Raw genomic sequence first — 20477 nt, forward strand, 5'->3', positions numbered from 1 at the left:
TTTGATCAATGATAGGTGGCAAATAGAATTGTGGTCCCATAAGAAAGTACCATATAGCTTTGGTGTGTAGTAGGCTATGCCATCTAGGTTTTTGTAAGTACGCTCTATGATGTTCACACAATGATGAAATTGCCTGACGACTCATTTCTCATAACATATCCTCCTCATTAAGCAACACATCACTGTGGTGCCTGGCCCTCAGTAAACACACTTGAGTGTTGATCAGTTATACACAGCCACCATAGCATCTTTCTCTCCAAAAAGAACTGCAATGGTAGACGTGTTCTATATCTGCCTGTTTTAACGTGGCAGCCACTAGCCACATGTGGCTTTTGATCATTTGAAATGTGGCTAGTACATCTGAGGAACTGAACTTTTCATTGTATTTAATTTTAATTAATTTACATTTAATATAAATAGCCACTTGTGGCTGGTGTCTACTAGTTTGAGCAGTACAGGTCTAAACAAATTAATATTTTATTATTAGCTTGGGTTATGGTTACTCAACAAATATCCTTAAATGAATGAGTGGTTTCCTACCTTGGTGATCTAGACTGAGCTACATAAAATACACACATTATACTTACGTACATATGTGTGTGTGTGTGTAGTGTATGCATATATATGTACATATATTGTGTGTGTGTATATATACAGCGTGTAAGCATGTGTGAATGTATATGTATATATATACACACACACGTAGTGTGTATGTGTGTATGCATTCTCAACTGTCTAACTCAAAGTCTAGAATACAGGATTACAGCAGGCGAGTCATATGTTCCCCTTTCTTTGGCCTACATCCTCATCCTGCCTCAGCGGGTCTTACCATTTTGATGGTTAAGAAAAGAGGAACCAGGGGCTGGCCCCGTGGCCGAGTGGTTAAGTTTGCGCGCTCCGCTGCAGGCGGCCCAGTGTTTCGTTAGTTCGAATCCTGGGCGCGGACATGGCACTGCTCATCAAACCACGCTGAGGCAGCGTCCCACATGCCACAACTAGAAGGACCCACAACCAAGAATATAATGCAACTATGTACCAGGGGGCTTTGGGGAGAAAAAAAAGGAAAAAATAAAAAATCTTTAAAAAAAAAAAAAGAAAAGAGGAACCAATAAAGGAAAATAGGATTGATCTAGGACTATTTATATTCCTCCCACTAGAAGCTCCACTCTCTACCATCCCAGCTTTCTTGTATGTTAAGTACTTTTTTTATATTCCTCCCAGAGAAGGAAGAGGGGGGTGAGTGAAGTAGAGAGAAGATGAAAAATCCTCGGGTTCTCCTTATAAGTGAGTGTATAGTCAATGGTAGAATTAAAACAAAGAAGGAAATTGCAGAATAAGTTTGGGGAGACCTTGTTTAGGACCATTTTATATACAAACATGCCTAGTGGTGTGCAGTGACTGAATGATCAATATACACGAATGACATGGTATTGAATCTAGACAAACACCATACTTTTAAGGTCATATGGAGTATTAATGCTGCTCTGATCTGAACTGTCCATTGCTCTCCTGAAGTTACATTCCACCTCTGTATTTTAAAGGGGAATTGATAGTCTCTGTCAGAAAATGATGGTGGGATATTATCTCATCTGTGGATGCCAGTGCGCTGTAATTGATTCTTTGGAATGCTGTGTTGAAATAGAGCCTGAGATCTTGTCTGGGCTTAGCAGAAAGAAGGCTTGGAGCCATCAGCACTGTCTTCCCTTGGCACACAAAGTGGGGAGAGCTGCAATAGCAACAGTCTTGCCACCCATTTGCCATCATGAAGGAGAAGAAACTAAGGGATTTCACTGATGCTACATTCTGGCAACCATGGCCTGTGAAGAAAGGCTGGGAATTCCAAAGCATAGTTTAGCTTGGAAAAGACTTGGGTGAATTCTTTTAACAATTCTTTTTGAAGAGTTATTATGATCTAGGTGGATTAAATGTATGTAGTTTTGAAGGGCAAAACTGGAACCAATATGTCAAAAATATGTGGAGACAAGTTTTAGGTCATATTAAGGAAAAGTTTTCTACTTGAAGGTTCCAAAATGAAAGGGATTACTCAGCAGGGCCATGAATTCTGGCACTAAAAATGTTCTAGCACAAGCTGGGTGACTGTTCCAGAGGAGAGCAGGGTGTGACAGTTGGACTCTCTCTTTCCGCTCTTAAGAGGCTATTACAAATGGAATTTTCACTTATAAATTTAACGACAAGAGCAGTGGAAAGTCTTAATTAGGTGGTCATACTCATCTCTTCAACTTAATTCCCAGACTGAACGGTGTCTCGCCATTCCCTAATTCTAAGATTTCTCTTCGCACACTTGTTATCGTTTCCATTTAATTCTCTGCTAATGATGTGACAATTTCATAGATATCCAGGGTAAAATACTTAGCATTACTTTCTATTTATCCCTTCCACTCACTCTCCATGTCACCTACATATCTGAAAAGCCCCAGTCGGTTTTATCTTCCTGGCACGTCTGGAATCAGTGCCTCTTCTCCTTCCCAGCTGCCACAATCCGAGTAGTTATGTGGTTACCTCTGAGAACCATTAAAATAGCCTCATAAAGTCTTCATTCTTCTACTCTTCTGCCGTTCATCTGTCCTCTGTACCACAGTAAACTGATGTTTCCAGAGCACACAACTCTCATCATATTGTCACATTTTGCCATTCTAGGCTCTTGGTGATCAGGTGACGCCTCGGCTTTCCTACCTCCTGCCTTAACACTCTCTTTCCTCTAGTGCCTTACTACTCAAAGTATGTTCCGTAAATATATTGTATCACCTGGGAGCTTGTTAGAAATTCAGTCTCAGAACCCACTCCAGACCCAATGAGTCAGAATCCGTATTTTAACAGGATTCCTGGTGATTTGTTTGTACCTTAGAATTTGAGAAGCACTGATCTGGGTTGGTCCACTTGCCACTATGTGAGCTTACTGCTTATTTTTTTACCTCGGTGTAACTATTGTTGGGTCAACAAAACAAAATCCTTTCTGTCATTATGGCCCAATATAAAGCTACCTCTTCCCTAAGAGCTTCTTCATTCTCTAGTTAGATTAATTTCTTTACTCTGTGCTACCTATGATAGTGTTTTTTTGTTTTGTTTTTTTGTGTGGAAGATTGGCTCTGAGCTAAGATCTGTTGCCAATCCTCTCTTTTTGCTTGAGGAAGATTGTCACTGAGCTAACATCTGTGCTAATCTTCCTCTCTTTTATGTGGGATGCTGCCACAGTGCGGCTTGATGAGCAGTGCTAGCTCTGCGCCTGGGATCCAAACCTGTGAACGCCGGGCCTCCAAAGTGGAGCACACGAACTTAACCATTACGCCAGTGGGCCAGCCCTCCATGGTAGTGTTTTGAATCTTGAAATACTTAATACATTTTGCCTTATAAATAGGTATTTATTTATATATATCTATTTATATACATTTATATATATCTATATACATTTACATGTATTTATTTAAGACCGTGATTGCTTGTCTGTCTCCAATAAATTAAACTCCTTGAAGGTAGGAGAGTAGCAACTCTAAATGTTAATGGAATAAATACATTAATGAATGACATGGCCTGTGACTTTTTTCATATGTATAGACACAGTTATTACAGTAATTTACCAATGATCTGTTTTCAGTAAATTCAGTTTGTATTATATTGGTCTTTCCTATCAGGATACTAAACCAAATAGAATTTAAAACAAATTGGTCTTAATGAATGGTGAGTAAATGTTAGTGATGGATGACACAGAGCTATATTGAATGTCACTCCTGGACAAAATCTCCTATTTAGATTTCGTTACAAGAAATAAATACAAAGCATAAAAAACCCAAGGGAATCATTTACGAACCTTATTTTACTTGGAAATGTAAATCCTTTTAAGCTGATAGCACCTGTCTCAGTCAGGGGCTTGGTTGCAAGGAATGGAAATCAACTCCGGGAAGAAAGAAATGAAATGGTGAATGTTAGGTAGCTCACAGAATAGATTTGAAGGCTGGAAATGCAGATGCAGAAAGGGACAGGCACAAGCAAAAACTATAGCCAATGTTGTGTTTGAAAAGGGGATTGGACATTGTGTAGCCAAAAGAAAAAAAATCTTCATGGAAACCGATAGGAAAAAGCTACAGTTCTGTTGTGCAGACAGCAGTATTTTATTTATTTATTTATTAGTTAGTAATGGGGAAAATTATCACAAATATTTTGGGAAAATGACGTCAAAAAACTCCAGATTTGAACTTAATATATTCTAAAAAATATCCTTTAGTCCATTGAGTTTTAAAGGTGGAATTTTGTTTTTGCATCCTTGAGATTCTAATAGGATGCTCTAGAATAACTCCCATAGCCTGCTGCAGTTTTATAAGTGGCTAGAGTGATCAGAAAGAAGCACAGATTCAATGGCTATGTTATTGTAGTGTTCAAAATTTATTTCATTCATATATTTATTTATATTTGCGTCCCACAGTTTCCAAAGAGGCTATTAGACTAACAGTTAAAATAAACACTCCCAGTTACTCACTTTGAGAATATATTTTAAAGTTTTCCCAATAAACTAATGAAAAGGAACTAACATCTGTTGTCAATCTTTCTCTATTTTGTCTGTGGGTTGCTGCCACAGCCTGGCTGCCGACAAGTGGTATAGGTCTGCTCCCAAGAACCGAACCCAGGCCACTGAAGCGGGACATGCCAAACTTAACCACCAAGCCACTGGGCCAGCCCCAAAGATTTGGTTTTTTAAATGGAAATTTTGATTAACTTTGATACTGTATATATCAATCATGCTGGGTAACACAGTGTTACTTGTAGTATTAATAAGGAAGGATTTATCAAATAATCAAAATTATTAGCAAATATGGACATAAAAATCAGTAAAACACACATGGTAGAACAAAAAGTTAAACCAATTATTTTTAAAACTGAAACTGAAAAAATTGAAAGTAATATTTTTGGCTTTGAGAAATGCTTTGATATGACCTACTCTTTTTTTTTAATTGTTTTAAACTAACTTTATTGAGATATAATTTACATACTATAAAATTCACCCATTTTGGGTGAATGATTATTTTTAGTAAATTTACTGAGTTGACAACCATCACTGTAAACCAGTTTTAGAACATTTTCATCTCCCCCGAACATCCATCATCCCAATTACAGTTAATCTCCATTTTCACTCCCAGCCATAGACAACTACTGTTTTCTGTCTCTATATGTTTGCCCTTTTTTTTTTTTTGCCTGGGAAAGATTCACCCTGAGCTAATATCTGTTGCCAATCTTCCTCTTTTTTTTTTTTCCTCCCCAAAGCTCCAAGTGCATGGTTGTATATTCTAGTTGTAAATCCTAGTTCTTCTATGTGAGCTCCCACTACAGCATGGCTACTGACAGATGGGTCGTGTGGTTCCACGCCTGGAAACCGAACCCAGGCCACTGAAGTGGTGAGGGCACCAAACTTTAACCACTAGGCCATCAGGGCTGGCTCTATATATTTACTTTTTAAGGACATTTCATGTAAACAGAATCATTGCCTTTTTAGGACATTTCATATAAATGGAATCACGCAGTATGTGGTCTTTTGTATCTGGTTTCTTTCATTTAGTATAATATTTTTAAGATTGATTTTGTTGTAATTTTATTTTTAATCATGTTTTTAAATTGTTTGATATAAGAAAAGTTCGTATTTTAAAATGGAAAACAGAGCTTCATCATTTAAAATGAAACATTAGGAATAGAAATTCTGTTTAGAATTAAAATGAAAGCTGTATTATCTGTAACTAAAAACAAAGGGCAAACTCTTGGTATATGAATCTCCAAAACTGGGGGAAAAGAATCCCTAATTTGTTCTTTTGTATTGACTTTGAGAATGTTAAGTGTGTGTGTGTGTGTGTGTGTGTATACACACACACATACATAAATGCATATGTACATATTTACTTATATATATTTAATCTAATTGAACATTGAATGTTATTTTCATCAGCTTTCACTAGGTTATACTCTGGTACAAATAACCTCAAGATCTCCGTGTCTTGGGTATAATAAAGACTTATTTCTTTCTCATGTACCAGTCAACTGTGACTGAGCTGTGCCTCTGTTCCAGGCTTTGAGTCTGCTTCACATGTCTTCTTCATTTGGGGATCAAGACTGAAGGAGCGACCACAAACTGCCACATGTCATTCCTGTGGCAGAAGGAAAAGAATATGAGCACTGGTGGAAACAGGCCATTGCCCCCAGATCTTCTGCCCAGACACATGCCATTATCCAAAACAAGTCACTGGTCAAATCCATTGGAGTGGGGAACTATTTTTCTTTCATAAGGAGGTGCTGAAAATTACCTAGCAATTGACCATGAGTTATAATCCTCTCATAGGAAGGTAGGGGTCATTGGGAGTAATCATACCATCTCCCACAGTGGTTTTGTGGCAAAGTTATAGGCAAATGGCATGTTAGATCTTTTTGAGTAAGGAAAACCAGTTTTTTTTGGTAGAGTGTTAAATACAAAAAAGAAAATTTTCTCCTAAGTAAGAAATTACCCAAGCATAAATGAGATAAGGGGAAAGACATTAGTCGTGATTAATAACCTCCAATTGGCCAATGCTCATAAACAGTCGAAGACCATACAGATCCTTAAAAACCTCTAGCTGTGCAACAAATGTCTTCATTTAGGATTTTCAGGTGCAACATTCATTTATCATGGAGTTCTCTCCTCCTTTTTCTCAAGGCCTGTAAGGTAAAAATGTTAATACTTCTAATTCTGACACAGTTCAATGTCAAATGAGTTTTGTTGGTTAAACTTCATCAAAGCCTATGTTCCAGCCATTTGCCTCCTTTCTGTCCTCCAACATTCTAAGTCGTTTCCTCTCTTAGGCCTTATTGGTCCCCTGGCTGGAATCCTCTTCCCTCAGTGTTTTTCAAGGCTGGCTACTTCTCTCATTGCCCCCTTAAAGACACCTGCCCTGACAGCTCTATCAAAAGCATTTCTCTTGCTCCTTGCCACAGCCCCCTACCCCAGCAACCCACTCCATTTTCTCTGGAATTTACTTAACACTTGTTTTGTTTATCAGCACTTATTCATCATATCTGGAATTATCTTGGTTTTTTATATGGTTATTTGCTTATTATCTATTACCTCCCTCCCACCCCAACTAAAGTACAAGCTTCATGAAAGCAGGAACTGTGCCATTCTTGGCCATTCTTGTATCGCCACCCAGTGTCTGACACATGGTTGGCATCCAGTGAATGTTAAATGAGGTAAAGCTCCTCCACTAGGTGCTTTTTGTGTGTGAATGTGGGTGGTGGTGATGGTAGTGATGGTTGACTTTTGTCTCTGCCAATTAAGAGGTAAGTGATTTGGGGAGAATTATCATCATCCCTTTACCACAGGTTTATTCATCTGTAAAATGGAGGTGATGATAATTGCACTTACTTCCATTAGGTTGTTGAGAGGATTAAATGAAATAATGTAAGTATGTTGGTGCTAAGGCACAGTTCCTGGCAATTAGAAAATTCTCAGTATTTGTAATTATCGTATATTAGTATTTTTAACTTGTATGAGCATGCAGTTTTTCATTTGTAGTGAGATCTTCGGAGAATCACAAAAATATATTTGTCCCTGTATTTAAGGAGCTTATACTTATGTAAGGGAGGATATTATGGTAATAGATTGATCGTCTATATGGAGCTATATATACCACTACTTAGGATAAAACTGTGGAAAATATGGGAAAAAATTGCATGGAGTCAAAGGAGGCACCATGGAGATAAAATTAAGGAGGTGGGATACTTTTAATTTAAAATAACTAAAGTATATGTTTTTCAATTGCTGTTGAGAGTGTTACCAAAATTCTGGTATTATCTCTTAAATGCTATATTATGTGTATGGCTCCCCCTTTGGATGAGTCATTACATGTCATATCTGCTAGGGGATAAGAATACCTTAGTACAGCTGTTTTAACTGTCTATAGTTTTCCCGATATATTATAAACATATATTAGTCTCTTCAGAAATGTATTTAAATTTGTTGGTGTGCCTACATATCAAAGCAGCTCACTCCTTCCCCTGGAGAATATCTGTAAAGATGGTACTTTGGTTTAGGGGAGTAGTTTTAATTTGCTGTAGGCCAGAATTCATTTTAGCCACGCCTATGAAGTGTGCAGTCAGCTGCTTACGCTCCTTAGGAACCGCTTCTTATTACATTCCTGAGTTGGGTCTGCAATGTTATCTGCCCGTAGGATGTATTTTCAACCTCTTCAGGAGTTCTAGTTAGAGTAATTATTTTTCCTAGCTTGCTCTGCTTCCAGTTAGTCACTGAATCCACAACAGCTGGTTGGCTGATATTGCGTATCCGCTACCCCAAACTTATTTTTTCTTATTTTATTGGGATCATATTGGCTTACAACATTGTGTAAATTTCAGGAGTACATCACTATATTTCAGTTTCTGTGTAGACTGCATCATGTTCACCACCAACAGTCCAGTTTTTAATCTATCACCATTCGCATGTGTCCCCCCTCAAAGCTTATTTTAAGGCAAGTTGAGTAGACTCCTATCATTTGCGGATCTAGCATTCATGGCTTTAAATACCTTTGACATGAATAATGTGACGTATGGCTGAGGCACATGTGTAACTGCTATGTTGTATAATGTATAACAATGGTTTGGAGCACATTAGTGAGGGATCCTGGCGTGTTTTTCACCTTAACATTTCACTTGTTCTTTACTTGTCCTTGCTTACATATGCAGTAATCTTTACTGAGGTGATTAATTTGTGTGTGTGTTTGAGTATTAAAAAAAGGCCCCTAAAAGAAATGCAAATGCTAAAAATCTGGAACTTATTTACCTTCTGTCTACTTACCAGTGGTCAAGAAGACTTTATTTTTATTTCCAAGTTTCATGAGAGAACTGTGAAAAGAAAATTGACAGTTTTCAGTAATCAAGAATATAACCTCATCCTATTTGAACATACCTTTTTAAAACTTTTTAAAATGATAGAATATTTTCATACATATAAAAGAATATACATAAATATATGTATCTATATCTGTCCCTATATATTATATAACTATCTAGATAATATCTATATAAATAAAGCAGGGGTAGCCGACAACCTGTGGGCCACATCTGGTTTGCTTTGTTTTTGTAAATAAAGTTTTATTGGCAAACAGCTGCACCTATTCATTTGTGTGTTGTCTAAGACTGCTTTCACACTACAGCGGCCTGGGTGAGCAATTGTGACAGAAACCAGATGGCCATAAGGCCCAAATTTGCTAACTGGCCCTTTGTGGAGAATGTTTGCAGATCCTAGTAATAGAATAATAAAATTTACATCCATATACCTACCGCTCTGCTTAAGAAATAAAATATAACCCCAAATTTTGATATTTTCTGTGTGGCCTTCCCTAAGATAACTTCTTTCTCCTTCTCAAAAGAAAACAATAATCTGAATTTTGTGTTTATCATTTGTTTGGTTTTCATAAAAGTTTATATCTTGAAGCAATATGTTTTAAGGATTTATGTGAATTTGGAGCTTGTATGTTTTAAGACTTTTTAAAATGATACTGTCTTGTGTGAATTCTTCTCTCATTTGCTTTTTTCCTCCAAACGTTTAGTTTATGAGATTTATCTGTCTTCTTGCATGAAGTTGTAGTTTATTTTCACTGCTGTATAGGGTATATAAAACCTTGTATGCATATACCACAATTTATTTATCCAGTCTTCTGTTTGTGGTTTTTTCTGATTTCCGACAGTGCTCCCTTGAATGTACCTGTACTTCCTCAGGTTTTGTGCACTACATAACTATGTAGCAACCATAGGAATTGATTTATTCTTGCTTTAGATTTCTATTTAATTTCATGGGACACCGAGAAAGTGAATTCAGTGACAACTGTCAGGGATATCTTGATGTCCATTTGACTTATTGCCACTTAGGAGGTCAAATGGTGGTTCCTCCACTTAATAGCAGTTAGAGTTTGAAAAAGTGGTTTAACCTGTCTGTTTCCTCCTCTGAAAACAAGCGGTAAAGGAGCACCTACTCAGGAGTATTGCTATATCTGGTTAAATAGAAGGGAAGAAATGGAACATACTCTGCAGTGTTGCAGTAGGGTTTATAGAAGACAATTCATAGAAAGCATTCAAGCAGACAGTGTATACATCCCATTTTTTCTTTTCTTTGTTATCCTCTCCTTAATCCTCTGTGATCCAAGGTGAGACATGACCTCTCTAAGAGGTTACAAGTGAGAAAACTGAACCTCAGAAAAGTAAAATCACTTGACCAGGTGCACACAGCTGGTATGTGTCTAAACTTGAATTAGGTTTAGCTCTGCCTGGCTCCAGAGACCTTTTCTTTTAATACACTTTTTTTTCTGTTGACCAGAGGGGGAAATTGTGTCAAATAAAATTATGTGAAACATTTCTGTTGTCAGCATACAGCTTCGTAGTACACAAAACCTGGGGAAGCCCAAGTACATTCAAGACAGCACTGTTAGAAAATAGAAACACTAGAAACAGAAAAATGGATAAATAAATTATGGTATATGCATACAAGGGTATATATACTACATAGCACTGGAAATTATGTCAAACAAGATTAGAGTGTTGTGTGCCCCTTTATAGAACACGACACAGGCTGGCTTTCCCCTCAATCGCATTTTCAACAGTGTTCTACAGAAGGCCTTTCGAATTCTTTATTATTATTATAAGCAGGCAGATTGGAAGGAGTTATAAACCAAAACACAGCTGGTAAGTCTAAATTTAGGCCCATCAAGACGAGTGTCCCTCATAACAACATGGTTTCTCAAACTCCTTCCACTTTAAGTTGCTTTTTTACCAGATGTCTCTTGGTGTGCGTGTTTCTTGTGCATCAGCAATTTTATTTGCATGGCCTTTTCATGCCAGTATTCTGATTTATCACTCTTCTCACATTGATTTTTTTCCGTCTTCTTGTAAAAAGAAAATAGCTGTTTGTGCACAGATGGTGGATACGATTTAGTATTATCAGAGTAATTCATGTTATATTTATGAGACATTCCTGAGTAGCATTTTAGTGAAGCATTTTAAGGAAGAAGGACACCTCTTCGAGTGGTCATATCTCACCTTTTAACCTGTTTATTTTGGTGTTTATTTTCTGAGCACTCAAATATTGGCAAGTCATTGTTTGTTTTAAATTTCAGCTATATATTTTATTTATTTCAATAATAAAACTTTGGAACCATCTAATAGCATTAAAGGAGGGGGGGAAAACTTTTCTCAGAAATTATGGGAGTTGATTTTTAACCTGTAAAAAAATGAATGAATAAAGCAAGGATGAAATATTTTAATCATAATTCCGTCCTTTGTTTCTTCCCTTACATCCTTCCTTAAATTTTTATTGTGTACAACTCTATGTATAGAAATGCTGTTAGTTTGTAGGGCTGTCATAACAAAGTACCACAGACTAGGTGTCTGGAACAACAGAAATTTATTTTCTCGCAATTCTGGAAGGTAGAAGTCTGAAATCAAGGTGTCAGCAGGTTTGGTTCCTTGTGAGGGCGGTGAGGGAGGGATCTATTCCAGGCCTCTCAACTTGGCTTGTAGTTGGCCAACTTCTCCCTGTGTTTCTTAACATTGTCTTCCCTCTCTACAGGTCTCTCTGTCCAAATTTCCCCTTTTTCTGAAGACACCAGTCATGTTGCATCAGGACCCACCCAGATGGCCACATTTTAACTTGATTACCTCTATAAAGATCCTATTCCAAACAAGGTCATATTCTGAGGTACTGGGGACTTAGGACTTCAACATACAAATTTTGGGAGAACACAGTTCAACCCATAGCAAGTGCTTATAATAAACCAAAAGTAACAAGAAAAGAAAACTGACACTTAATTTGTAAGTGACTTTGTCAATAAATTCCAATATCCTGCTAACACCATTCTAATGTCCTTTTATTTCAGTAAAGTCACTCAAGTGGTTTCCCTCGTAGTAGGTGTGTTGGTTTGGAGTAAGGATAAAAGACAATGGCTTCTTGCAACAACTTAGCTTACTTCTCTGTTGAACATATTCAAATCTCAGGTTGAAACCATCCCAAGATTTTTTTGTTGCAGGTGTGTGTGTTTGTGTGTGTGTATGTCTTCACTATGCTAACTATAAGAAAGGTTATTTAAGAAGTAGAGATTTACTACACAATTTTCCTTCTGCTTTAATCTCTTGAAGAAAAAGCCAAAAGAATGTACTTTCATTGTCTAAAAGATATAAGATAATGGACATACATCCAAATGCTAAGAATGAACGAATGTATAAATAAAGTTGGGGGAGGGGGAGAGAAAGAGAGAGCACTAGCCAGAGAAAGAGGCAAGCGCTAGTGTAGAGGTGAGACTTTCCTTTGGAAAGAACAAGTTTTAATGATCCATATCTCCTGAAAAGCATCAACCACAAAAGGTTAAATGGAGTTCTTTTCGGTTAATTGCCTCTTTGGATCTTCTCAAACACTTATTTTCTTCCCTTATTCATGTCTAAATGTAAATCTTTTAAGTATCGTCAGTATATTTTCTTCCTTTTTTTTTGAAGTGAGTATAAAACACTTTGGATAGTCAGTTTTATTGAGGTTTTAAGAATGCTTTTGAGTGATTCATGGTAATTTAAATCCTTCTACTGAAATCTTGGATGTTGCTAAATTTCAGCCTGTAATTTTCTTCCTTTGCTAGATATTGAAGCATATTTTTATGACACCATACTACACTCATTGGAATTGTAAGCCTTTGTAAATTCATGCAGATCTTTCCCACTCTACAAAAGGATGCATTTAAAGCAGAAGAAATAGAATGCTAAATTATGTAGTAGGTAAAAGAAGTGGGTTGTGGTAAGTTAAGAGGGTGACTACAAAGCATGCCAAAGCACATGGTTGTATGCAGTGTCAGTGAAATTTAAAGTACATTTGCTCACCAAATTAAAATTTATCAGCTTAAAAAACTGCTATTTATGTGAAATGGTTATTGAGAGAGATTTTTGTGCATGCTGATTTCACATTTATTTGGAACCTCTAAATTCTGTTTTTAATGGCTGCTTAGTATTCCATTGTGTTAGCATCCCATAATTTATTTTGACAATCCCATCTTCATGTAATTCCAGGCATATTTTTAAGTTTCCTATTTAACCGTGCAACTTTGATGAGTTCAGAAAAAACATCAAATGTAATCCAAGGTCTTCTGCCAAAATGGCCCTAGACAACTCTTAACTTATTACAATAGTTCTTACTGTCTGAACACATTATGTACAGCATGTACTCTAACAATTTTAATATTATTTTCAAAATAATATATGTTTATTTTAGAATATTTGGAAATACAAAAATTCCCATAGAAAAATATGAAACTCCACAGCAATCCCAACACCTGGAGGAACTTATGTTAACTTTTTTTGTGTAGCTTCTAAGTTCATACACGCACACATTGCGAATACATGCTCTCTCTCTCTCTCACTTTTTCCTTACCTTCTCACCCTGCTTTGTCATAGACACACATAAACACACATATACACATTAGAATCTAGTATACACAAATTTGATAACCTGTTATTTTCTCTTAATAACATACTGTGAACCTTTTTCCAAGTTACTATATTTTATTCTAAAAAATTACTTTTAATCACTTTATTGTATTCTATCATGTGGATAGATTTTATTGTATCCTATTATAGGAATATACCATAATTTATTTAACTAAGCTTTGTTGTAAGACATTTGTTGTCTGTTTTTGTGTGTCTGATTAACACAACTGTAATTTGTCTTCTAGTCCTCCATCTAAATAAATCGTGCCTAAATGTTTTTCCCTTCACAAATCATTTTGTAATCACAACAACCTGACCCTTCTTAATATAAACAACCATTGTTGTTCTTGTCTCTTCAATTGGTGTGTCCTATATCTCTTGTATTATTGCATTGAAGAGTTACTTCAAATGCTTCAAAAGCATTTAAGTTGATTTGCTTTGAGGGAAGAACAAGTCCATCTTATGATTTCAAACTCTTTTTCATTTATAGTACTACAAAAAAGTACCTTTTCTTAAAATAGCAGAATTTTACTACATTTTGCTATATTCATGCATTTGGAATACTATATGAATAGCCTTTGAGCTGGTAGAGATTTTAGAGATTTTCACGTCCATCTCCTTAATTTATCCTAGAATGGCTGAATTAATTGTTCAAGATTACATCCTTAGTCCATGGTGGAGACCAGGACTAGAACCCAGGTCTTGGCATCCTTTGTAATGATTTTCTCATTCGGGACTGACCCAACTCTGTTGCTAAGCTAAGATGGGCTGTGTTGCAGAATTAACCTCTCAGAGTGTCGGTAAGTTTAGTCTTTTCTCAACAACAGAGAAAATTTTCGATGCTAGCATGTATATTCTTACTTTTGGAGAAAAAAGGTATCTAAAAGAGAAAGTATAGAGTTAGAGAAAAGTCATTACTACTACTGAAGAAATACCTCAGATTTAACATGGACAGTGTTAGTTTTATCTTCGTATGTGAATGAAACATTACTTGTATTTCATTTTTAAATTTTTGTTTCAAAATAATGTGTAGCCCTTCCCTTCCCTTTATTTGAAAACAAACTATATTGAAGATGCCTGAGGAAACAACCCGTGTGTGCTGGGAAGTGGCCAGTGGACATAGGGGCTGAGGAGAGATCCAGTGTGGCTGGGAATGAGAATAAGGCTGCCTTGGCCTATGTGGTCAGGGCTGAGGAGGCAGCTGGCATGGTCCAGAGATTGGTTGCCTACAGGGAAATTGAGCAATTAAGTAAATATATTCAGGATAATGGGAGCCAGGCTTCTCTCTGCTGGAGAAAAGAGTTACAAACCTGGAAAGGTAGAAGGCTGGAATAAACCGTGTAGGGTCAATTTATAATTGGAGGTATCAGTGTGAACTCATGGTGTTTAATGTCTATCTGTACAGACCTGGATGTGTGTGTATGTACATATGTGTATCTTATACGTATATTTCCTAGCATTCATATCTTGGTTGCTAAATACCAGTCTCCTCTAAAAGGAACCAGAGCTTCCTGGAGAAATGTCTGTTTCCATGCCTGGGGCAGGGAAAATATAAGATAAACCTGAAACATCTTGTTATACCAGAATGTAAAGTGCTTAAGGAATAATGAAGACATATCAAAAACACACAGGTGCTAGCTTTAACGGGCTCCCACTAGACAGGTTTTGGACACTTGGAACATCAAAATAAATTATGATATTAATGGATTATAACCCATCGAGTAAAATAGGAATCTGAGAGTCTGTACTCACATAATTAATTGAGTAAATAAATACTCTTCATCCTCCTTAGTAGGGAACCTACTGATAATATTGAAATTGAAAAATAAAAAGCAATATATATGTTATTTTGAAATAAGGAATGTAAGAAGGAACAAAACCAGCCAAGTTCTGAATTTGCTTCTGAGGAGCATCAACTGGTGATAGCTGTGCGGAACACAGCATGCTGCTTTTTGTTTGGTTTTATTTTAAGCCTTGTAGAATGATTTGACTTTTGAAAACTATAAATATACCTTTTATTTTGAAGTAATTTCAAACTTGGAGAAAAGTTGAAAGGATACCACAAAGAGCCAAGATTTCCCAATTATTACCATTTCACAACTTTTTTTTTTTTTTAAGATTTTATTTTTTTCCTTTTCTCCCCAAAGCCCCTGGTACATAGTTGTCTATTCTTCGTTGTGGGTCCTTCTAGTTGTGGCATGTGGGACCCTACCTCAGGGTGGTTTGATGAGCAGCGTGGTTTGTCCGCGCCCAGGATTCGAACCAACGAAACGCTGGGCCACCTGCAGCGGAGCGCGCGAACTTAACCACTCGGCCACGGGGCCAGTCCCCATTTCACAACTTTTGCTTTCTCTCTCTGTGTAAGTTGAGTAAATTGGAGACAAGAGGTTTTATTACTCCTAAATAGGTTTGTGTGTATTGTTTGAAAACGAGGACACTCTCTTACGTAATCACAGTATAAATATCCAAATCAGGAAATTGACATTGACACTACTACATTCTAATCCACAGACCCTTACCAATTTCTCCAATTTTCCCAATAATACAGGAAAAAACAAAAGTTTTCCCTCTTTGGTACAGAATCCAGTTCAAGATCACATGATGTGTTTAGCTATTGTGTCTCTGGTCTTCTTCAGTCTGGAACAGCTCCTCATTTTCCTTTTTCTAGTATGATATTGGCATTTTTGAAGTTATTTTATAGTCATTGACCCCTTCCCCCCCAACATATACATATGTTTTTCTTCCCATCATCTTAATATGATTATATCACCATTTTTAATTAAATTCAGGATTAAGAACAATTTATTTTTATTCACAGTCAAGCCATATCATGAACTATGATTACATTTTCATTCTTGTACACCTTTTGTGTTCTTGAGAGTTCATCTTTCATTCATTCATTCTTTTTTTCTATCCCTTTTTTCCTCTCTCTCTGGCTTTCTCTCCTTCTTGGCTTTCTTTGCACCACTCATAATTCATCTACAAAATTTAGCCTAGCATGCTTCCTCTCATTATGTTTAAACATCAGGCATGCTGTCAGGGAGGGTGGGAGGGAGAATGAACCTCCATCCTTCCTTCTTTCCTTCCTTTCTCTTTCCCTCCTTCGTTCGCTCCCCTCCCTGTTTCTTTCTCTTTCCCTCTATCCCTCCTTCCTTCCTCCCTCTCTTCCTTTGTTCTTTTTCCTCTTCATCTCCCTGCCTTCTGGAGACTGTCTTCCTGCTCCAGTCTGCATAGGTTGTTCTCTAGGTCTGCTGGAAGGCGGTCCACCTGGAGCATTCTGTCGCTATCATCCAGGGAATTTCTTTTAGTTCTCTTTTCTGTTGAGTCTCCTGTTTTTAGATCCTGTTTCTTCTTTCTTAATATATGCCTTTATTTTGGAAAAGTAAAGAAGCTTCCAAAGAATAAGTGCTTAGAAAATCAGTTTTTGAAATATTTTATGTCTGAAATGGCTTTATTCTACCTGTATACCTGAATGATAATTTGCCTGGCTATATAGAATTCTAGGTAGAAAATATTTTCCTCTCCGAATTTTGAAGGTAGGATTTTGTTGTCATTTAATTTCCAGTGTTACCATTGAGAAACCTGACGCCATTCTGATTCCTGAAATTCCTGTCCTATTTTACCTGTTTTTATTCTCTCTGGAAACTTTTAGGAATTTAAAATCTCTACTACTATGAAATGTCATCATGACGGATGCTTATAGGAGAACTACCCACCCTACCACTGTCCCATTCATTTTGAGAAGGCCTGCTACACCCTATCAACCTGGAAACACTTCAGTTCAAAGGACATTATTATTTTTCATTTTCTGAAATTCCTTTTATTCAGGCACTGTCTGCCTGGATCCTTAATTTCTGAAAATACGTTCTCAGGGCTGGCCCAGTGGCATAGTGGTTAAGTTCACTTGCTCTGCTTTGGTGGCCCAGGATTAGCAGGTTTTTGGATCCCAGGTGTGGACCTAGCACCGCTCGTCAAGCCACGCTATGGCAGCATCCCACATAAAATAGAGGAAGACTGGCACAGATGTTAGCTCAGGGCCAATCTTACTTTCTCCTTTTTCGTCTCTTGTTCATTTGGTTCAACTTAGTTGTTGAGTTCTATTTTTCAAACTTTCTGTTGAGTTTTTATCCTACTATTAGATTTCAGTTTTCACCAACCTCCTTTTTTTTTGGTTTTGCTGCTTTTCTCTGAAATTTTTTTATATAACGCCTGTTTGTATTCATGAATTTAATATCATTTTTATCTCTGACGACTTCACCTATTTTTTAAGCGTTCTGTTCTCTATTCTATTTGCTTCCTGTGTTTTCTTAGTTTGTCTGTGAACCTTTCTTTCACATCAGAGTCTTTCCACATGTTTAGATGTTTGGTAGTTCCTACACCAGGTGATAAAAAGCTGAGTAGACATTCAGCATGCATGGTAAGGGCTTCTGTGGTAATCACTGTGGGGTGATTATGCAGAGACCTGGCTAATTCATTAGGGGACTACAGCTGTCAGTTTTTTCTTGGAATGGTCAGCTAATAGAGGAAAACACCAACCACTGTATAGGGGTTTGCACCTTGCTGCCAACGTTCTTGAGGCCAAATAAATATAGAGAACTGGATCTCTTTCCATCTAGTAGGCAGGACTTTCCCTTGATATCTGTATTTTCATAGGGCCTCTCTCTCCCTCCATCTATCCTGGTGCCCTTGAGTTCAGAGATACTCTAGAAAGTAAATTTCCAGTTTTCTGCAAAATTGGGGAGGAAAAGTTAGCTGATCACATAGGGTAGGTGAGGGAAGCTGAGGAACTAGCTCTTTTTTGTTTTATTGGCTTTCAACCCATCTTCTGGTTTTAGCTCCCCCAGCATTCTATGTCCGCGGGTTTCTAGTGCCTCTAATTCTTGCGTCTCTCTGGGATTCTCTGTCATAAATGTGCCGCCGCCTTCCTGGTTGATCATTCTCTCCTGGGTTTACTTTTCATTTCTCTGCACTGCTGTTTCAGTCACTCAACAATCAGATTTCCAGTTTCCAAAAAGTTAGTTGATGTTGTTTGCTTACTCTCTTCTTTTTACCTTGAGGATTTATGCCTTTTTATGCCTTTTTGCCTTGTTTTGTTTCTTTCTTGTCATTTTTAAAGTGAGATTTTAAGAGGAAGCAGAGATAAAAAATACATCTTCAACATACCATATTTAACTGGTAGTCCAATTATCCTTTTGGTTCTTGACATATTTCATTAATAGTTGTGGTGCCTAAGAGAGAGGATTTTTAACTATTTTTTTCTGTAGATGTTAATTTTTGAATGTTTTATTCCTTAGGATGCCTCACTGATGGACATGAATTCCTTCAGTCCTATGATGCCAACGTCCCCTTTATCAATGATAAACCAAGTCAAGTTTGAAGATGAGCCAGATTTGAAGGATCTCTTCATTACAGTTGATGAACCTGAAAGCCATGTTACTACAGTTGAAACTTTCATTACATATAGGATTATTACTAAGGTAAATATTTAATGAACATTTTCTTGAATACAGTTGCTCTCTCTTGGAACTTTTGGTTGTGTTTCATGTTTGCTATATCTCTTTTTTTGTGTGTGTGGAAGATTAGCCCTGATCTAACTACTGCCAATCCTCCTCTTTTTGTTGAGGAAAACTGGCCCTGAGCTAACATCCATGCCCATCTTCTTCTACTTTATATGTGGAACACCTGCCACAGCATGGCTTTTGCCAGGCAGTGCCCTGTCCACACCTGGGATCTGAACTGGCAAACCCCGGGCCACCGAGAAGAGGAATGTGTGCACTTAACCGCTGTGCCACCAGGCTTGCCCCATTGTTCACTATAACTCTTAACATTAGAGAATCTTAGCTGAGTTGACTTTTATTTTTTCAACCATTTTGGGTAAGACATTGCATCTTATCTACCCTTCACTTGTTCTATATGAAATCAGTGAAATTCAAATTTACTTGCTTCACAGTCACTCATTTTTTAGCCTTTGAGCTTTTTAAAATGGGAAGATTTTAAATTTTTAGTTTAGGAAATGTCTTTGGAAAAGAAGAGCCTCAGTTTGCTAATAAAGAATACAGCTAGTTAAAAACATGATATAATATTTTGTATTCCCATTTCTTGTAAAGATTACAAAAAGTAATTTCATTTGTTTTCCAATAACAGCAAGTGGCCACTTTATCTTATATATGAGATAGTGTTAGTTGTCCAGTAATTCAAGGGCAGAGTGGATCTAGAACCCACATCTCCTGGGATAAGGCTCTGCAAAAAGATAGTTTACCTCTGATAGAATAAAACAACCAACTAGTAAAACCAATTTTTTAAGTCCTTTATGTGATAGCATCTTTTAAGAGTTCTAATTATAAGTTATAATATTTTGTTTACAAAGCCTCACCCCATATCTCTTTTGTAACTGAAAAGGTTTTGGAACGTCTTCCTGTAATCACTTCTTCCAGTGTAACCTCCACACTGTTGCTAGTTATGTTTCATTAAAATGTATACATCTAATCTCTTCACTCAGATTCTTAAAATCCTTCCTTGGCTCCTCATTTCCTACAGAAAAAAATGCAAACTCTTTTGTATAGCGTACAAAGAACTTTTCAGTCTGGTGCCAACCAGACTCATCTCTTATAAGACTCATGTAAGTCTCCTCTCTTATTCCCTACTTATAATTGCCCTACTCTCCACTCATCTAGAACTATTCTGTTATCTGAATATCCTAGGGTATTTCTTGCTCTCATGACTTTGCATATGCTTTTCCCTCTGTCTGATATGTCCTTTGCCCTCTTAGACAGAAGAACTACTGTTTATTTTTCAAGACACAACTCAAAATGATGCCCGACCCCTGCCCCTGCTGGCTGAAAGTCCTCTTCTGTTTTCTCATACTGTTCTAAGTGAACTCTTAAAGAATGTAAAACGTTAGAGTCAGTGTAGCAAAGAAATTAAAAGCCTATATTTAGTCCTTCTAAGCCTCAGGTTTTGTTTTTTAATCTATAAAACTGAAATGATAATAG

The 20477-nt window shown here is 37.0% G+C and overlaps 1 protein-coding gene across 1 annotated transcript in view; it reads left to right on the forward strand.

Annotated features, from left to right (window-relative positions):
* The window catches only part of SNX7 (sorting nexin 7), a 96166-nt gene that overhangs the window by 4969 nt on the left and 70720 nt on the right, over positions 1-20477 (forward strand). Inside the window, exon 2 of the mRNA XM_046645802.1 lies at positions 18780-18962. Within this exon, the coding sequence (XP_046501758.1) occupies positions 18780-18962 (183 nt within the window). The remainder of the gene's footprint in view (positions 1-18779; positions 18963-20477) is intronic.

This window comes from Equus quagga, chromosome 18 (genome assembly GCF_021613505.1).
Source record: "Equus quagga isolate Etosha38 chromosome 18, UCLA_HA_Equagga_1.0, whole genome shotgun sequence".
Classification (NCBI taxonomy): domain Eukaryota; kingdom Metazoa; phylum Chordata; class Mammalia; order Perissodactyla; family Equidae; genus Equus; species Equus quagga.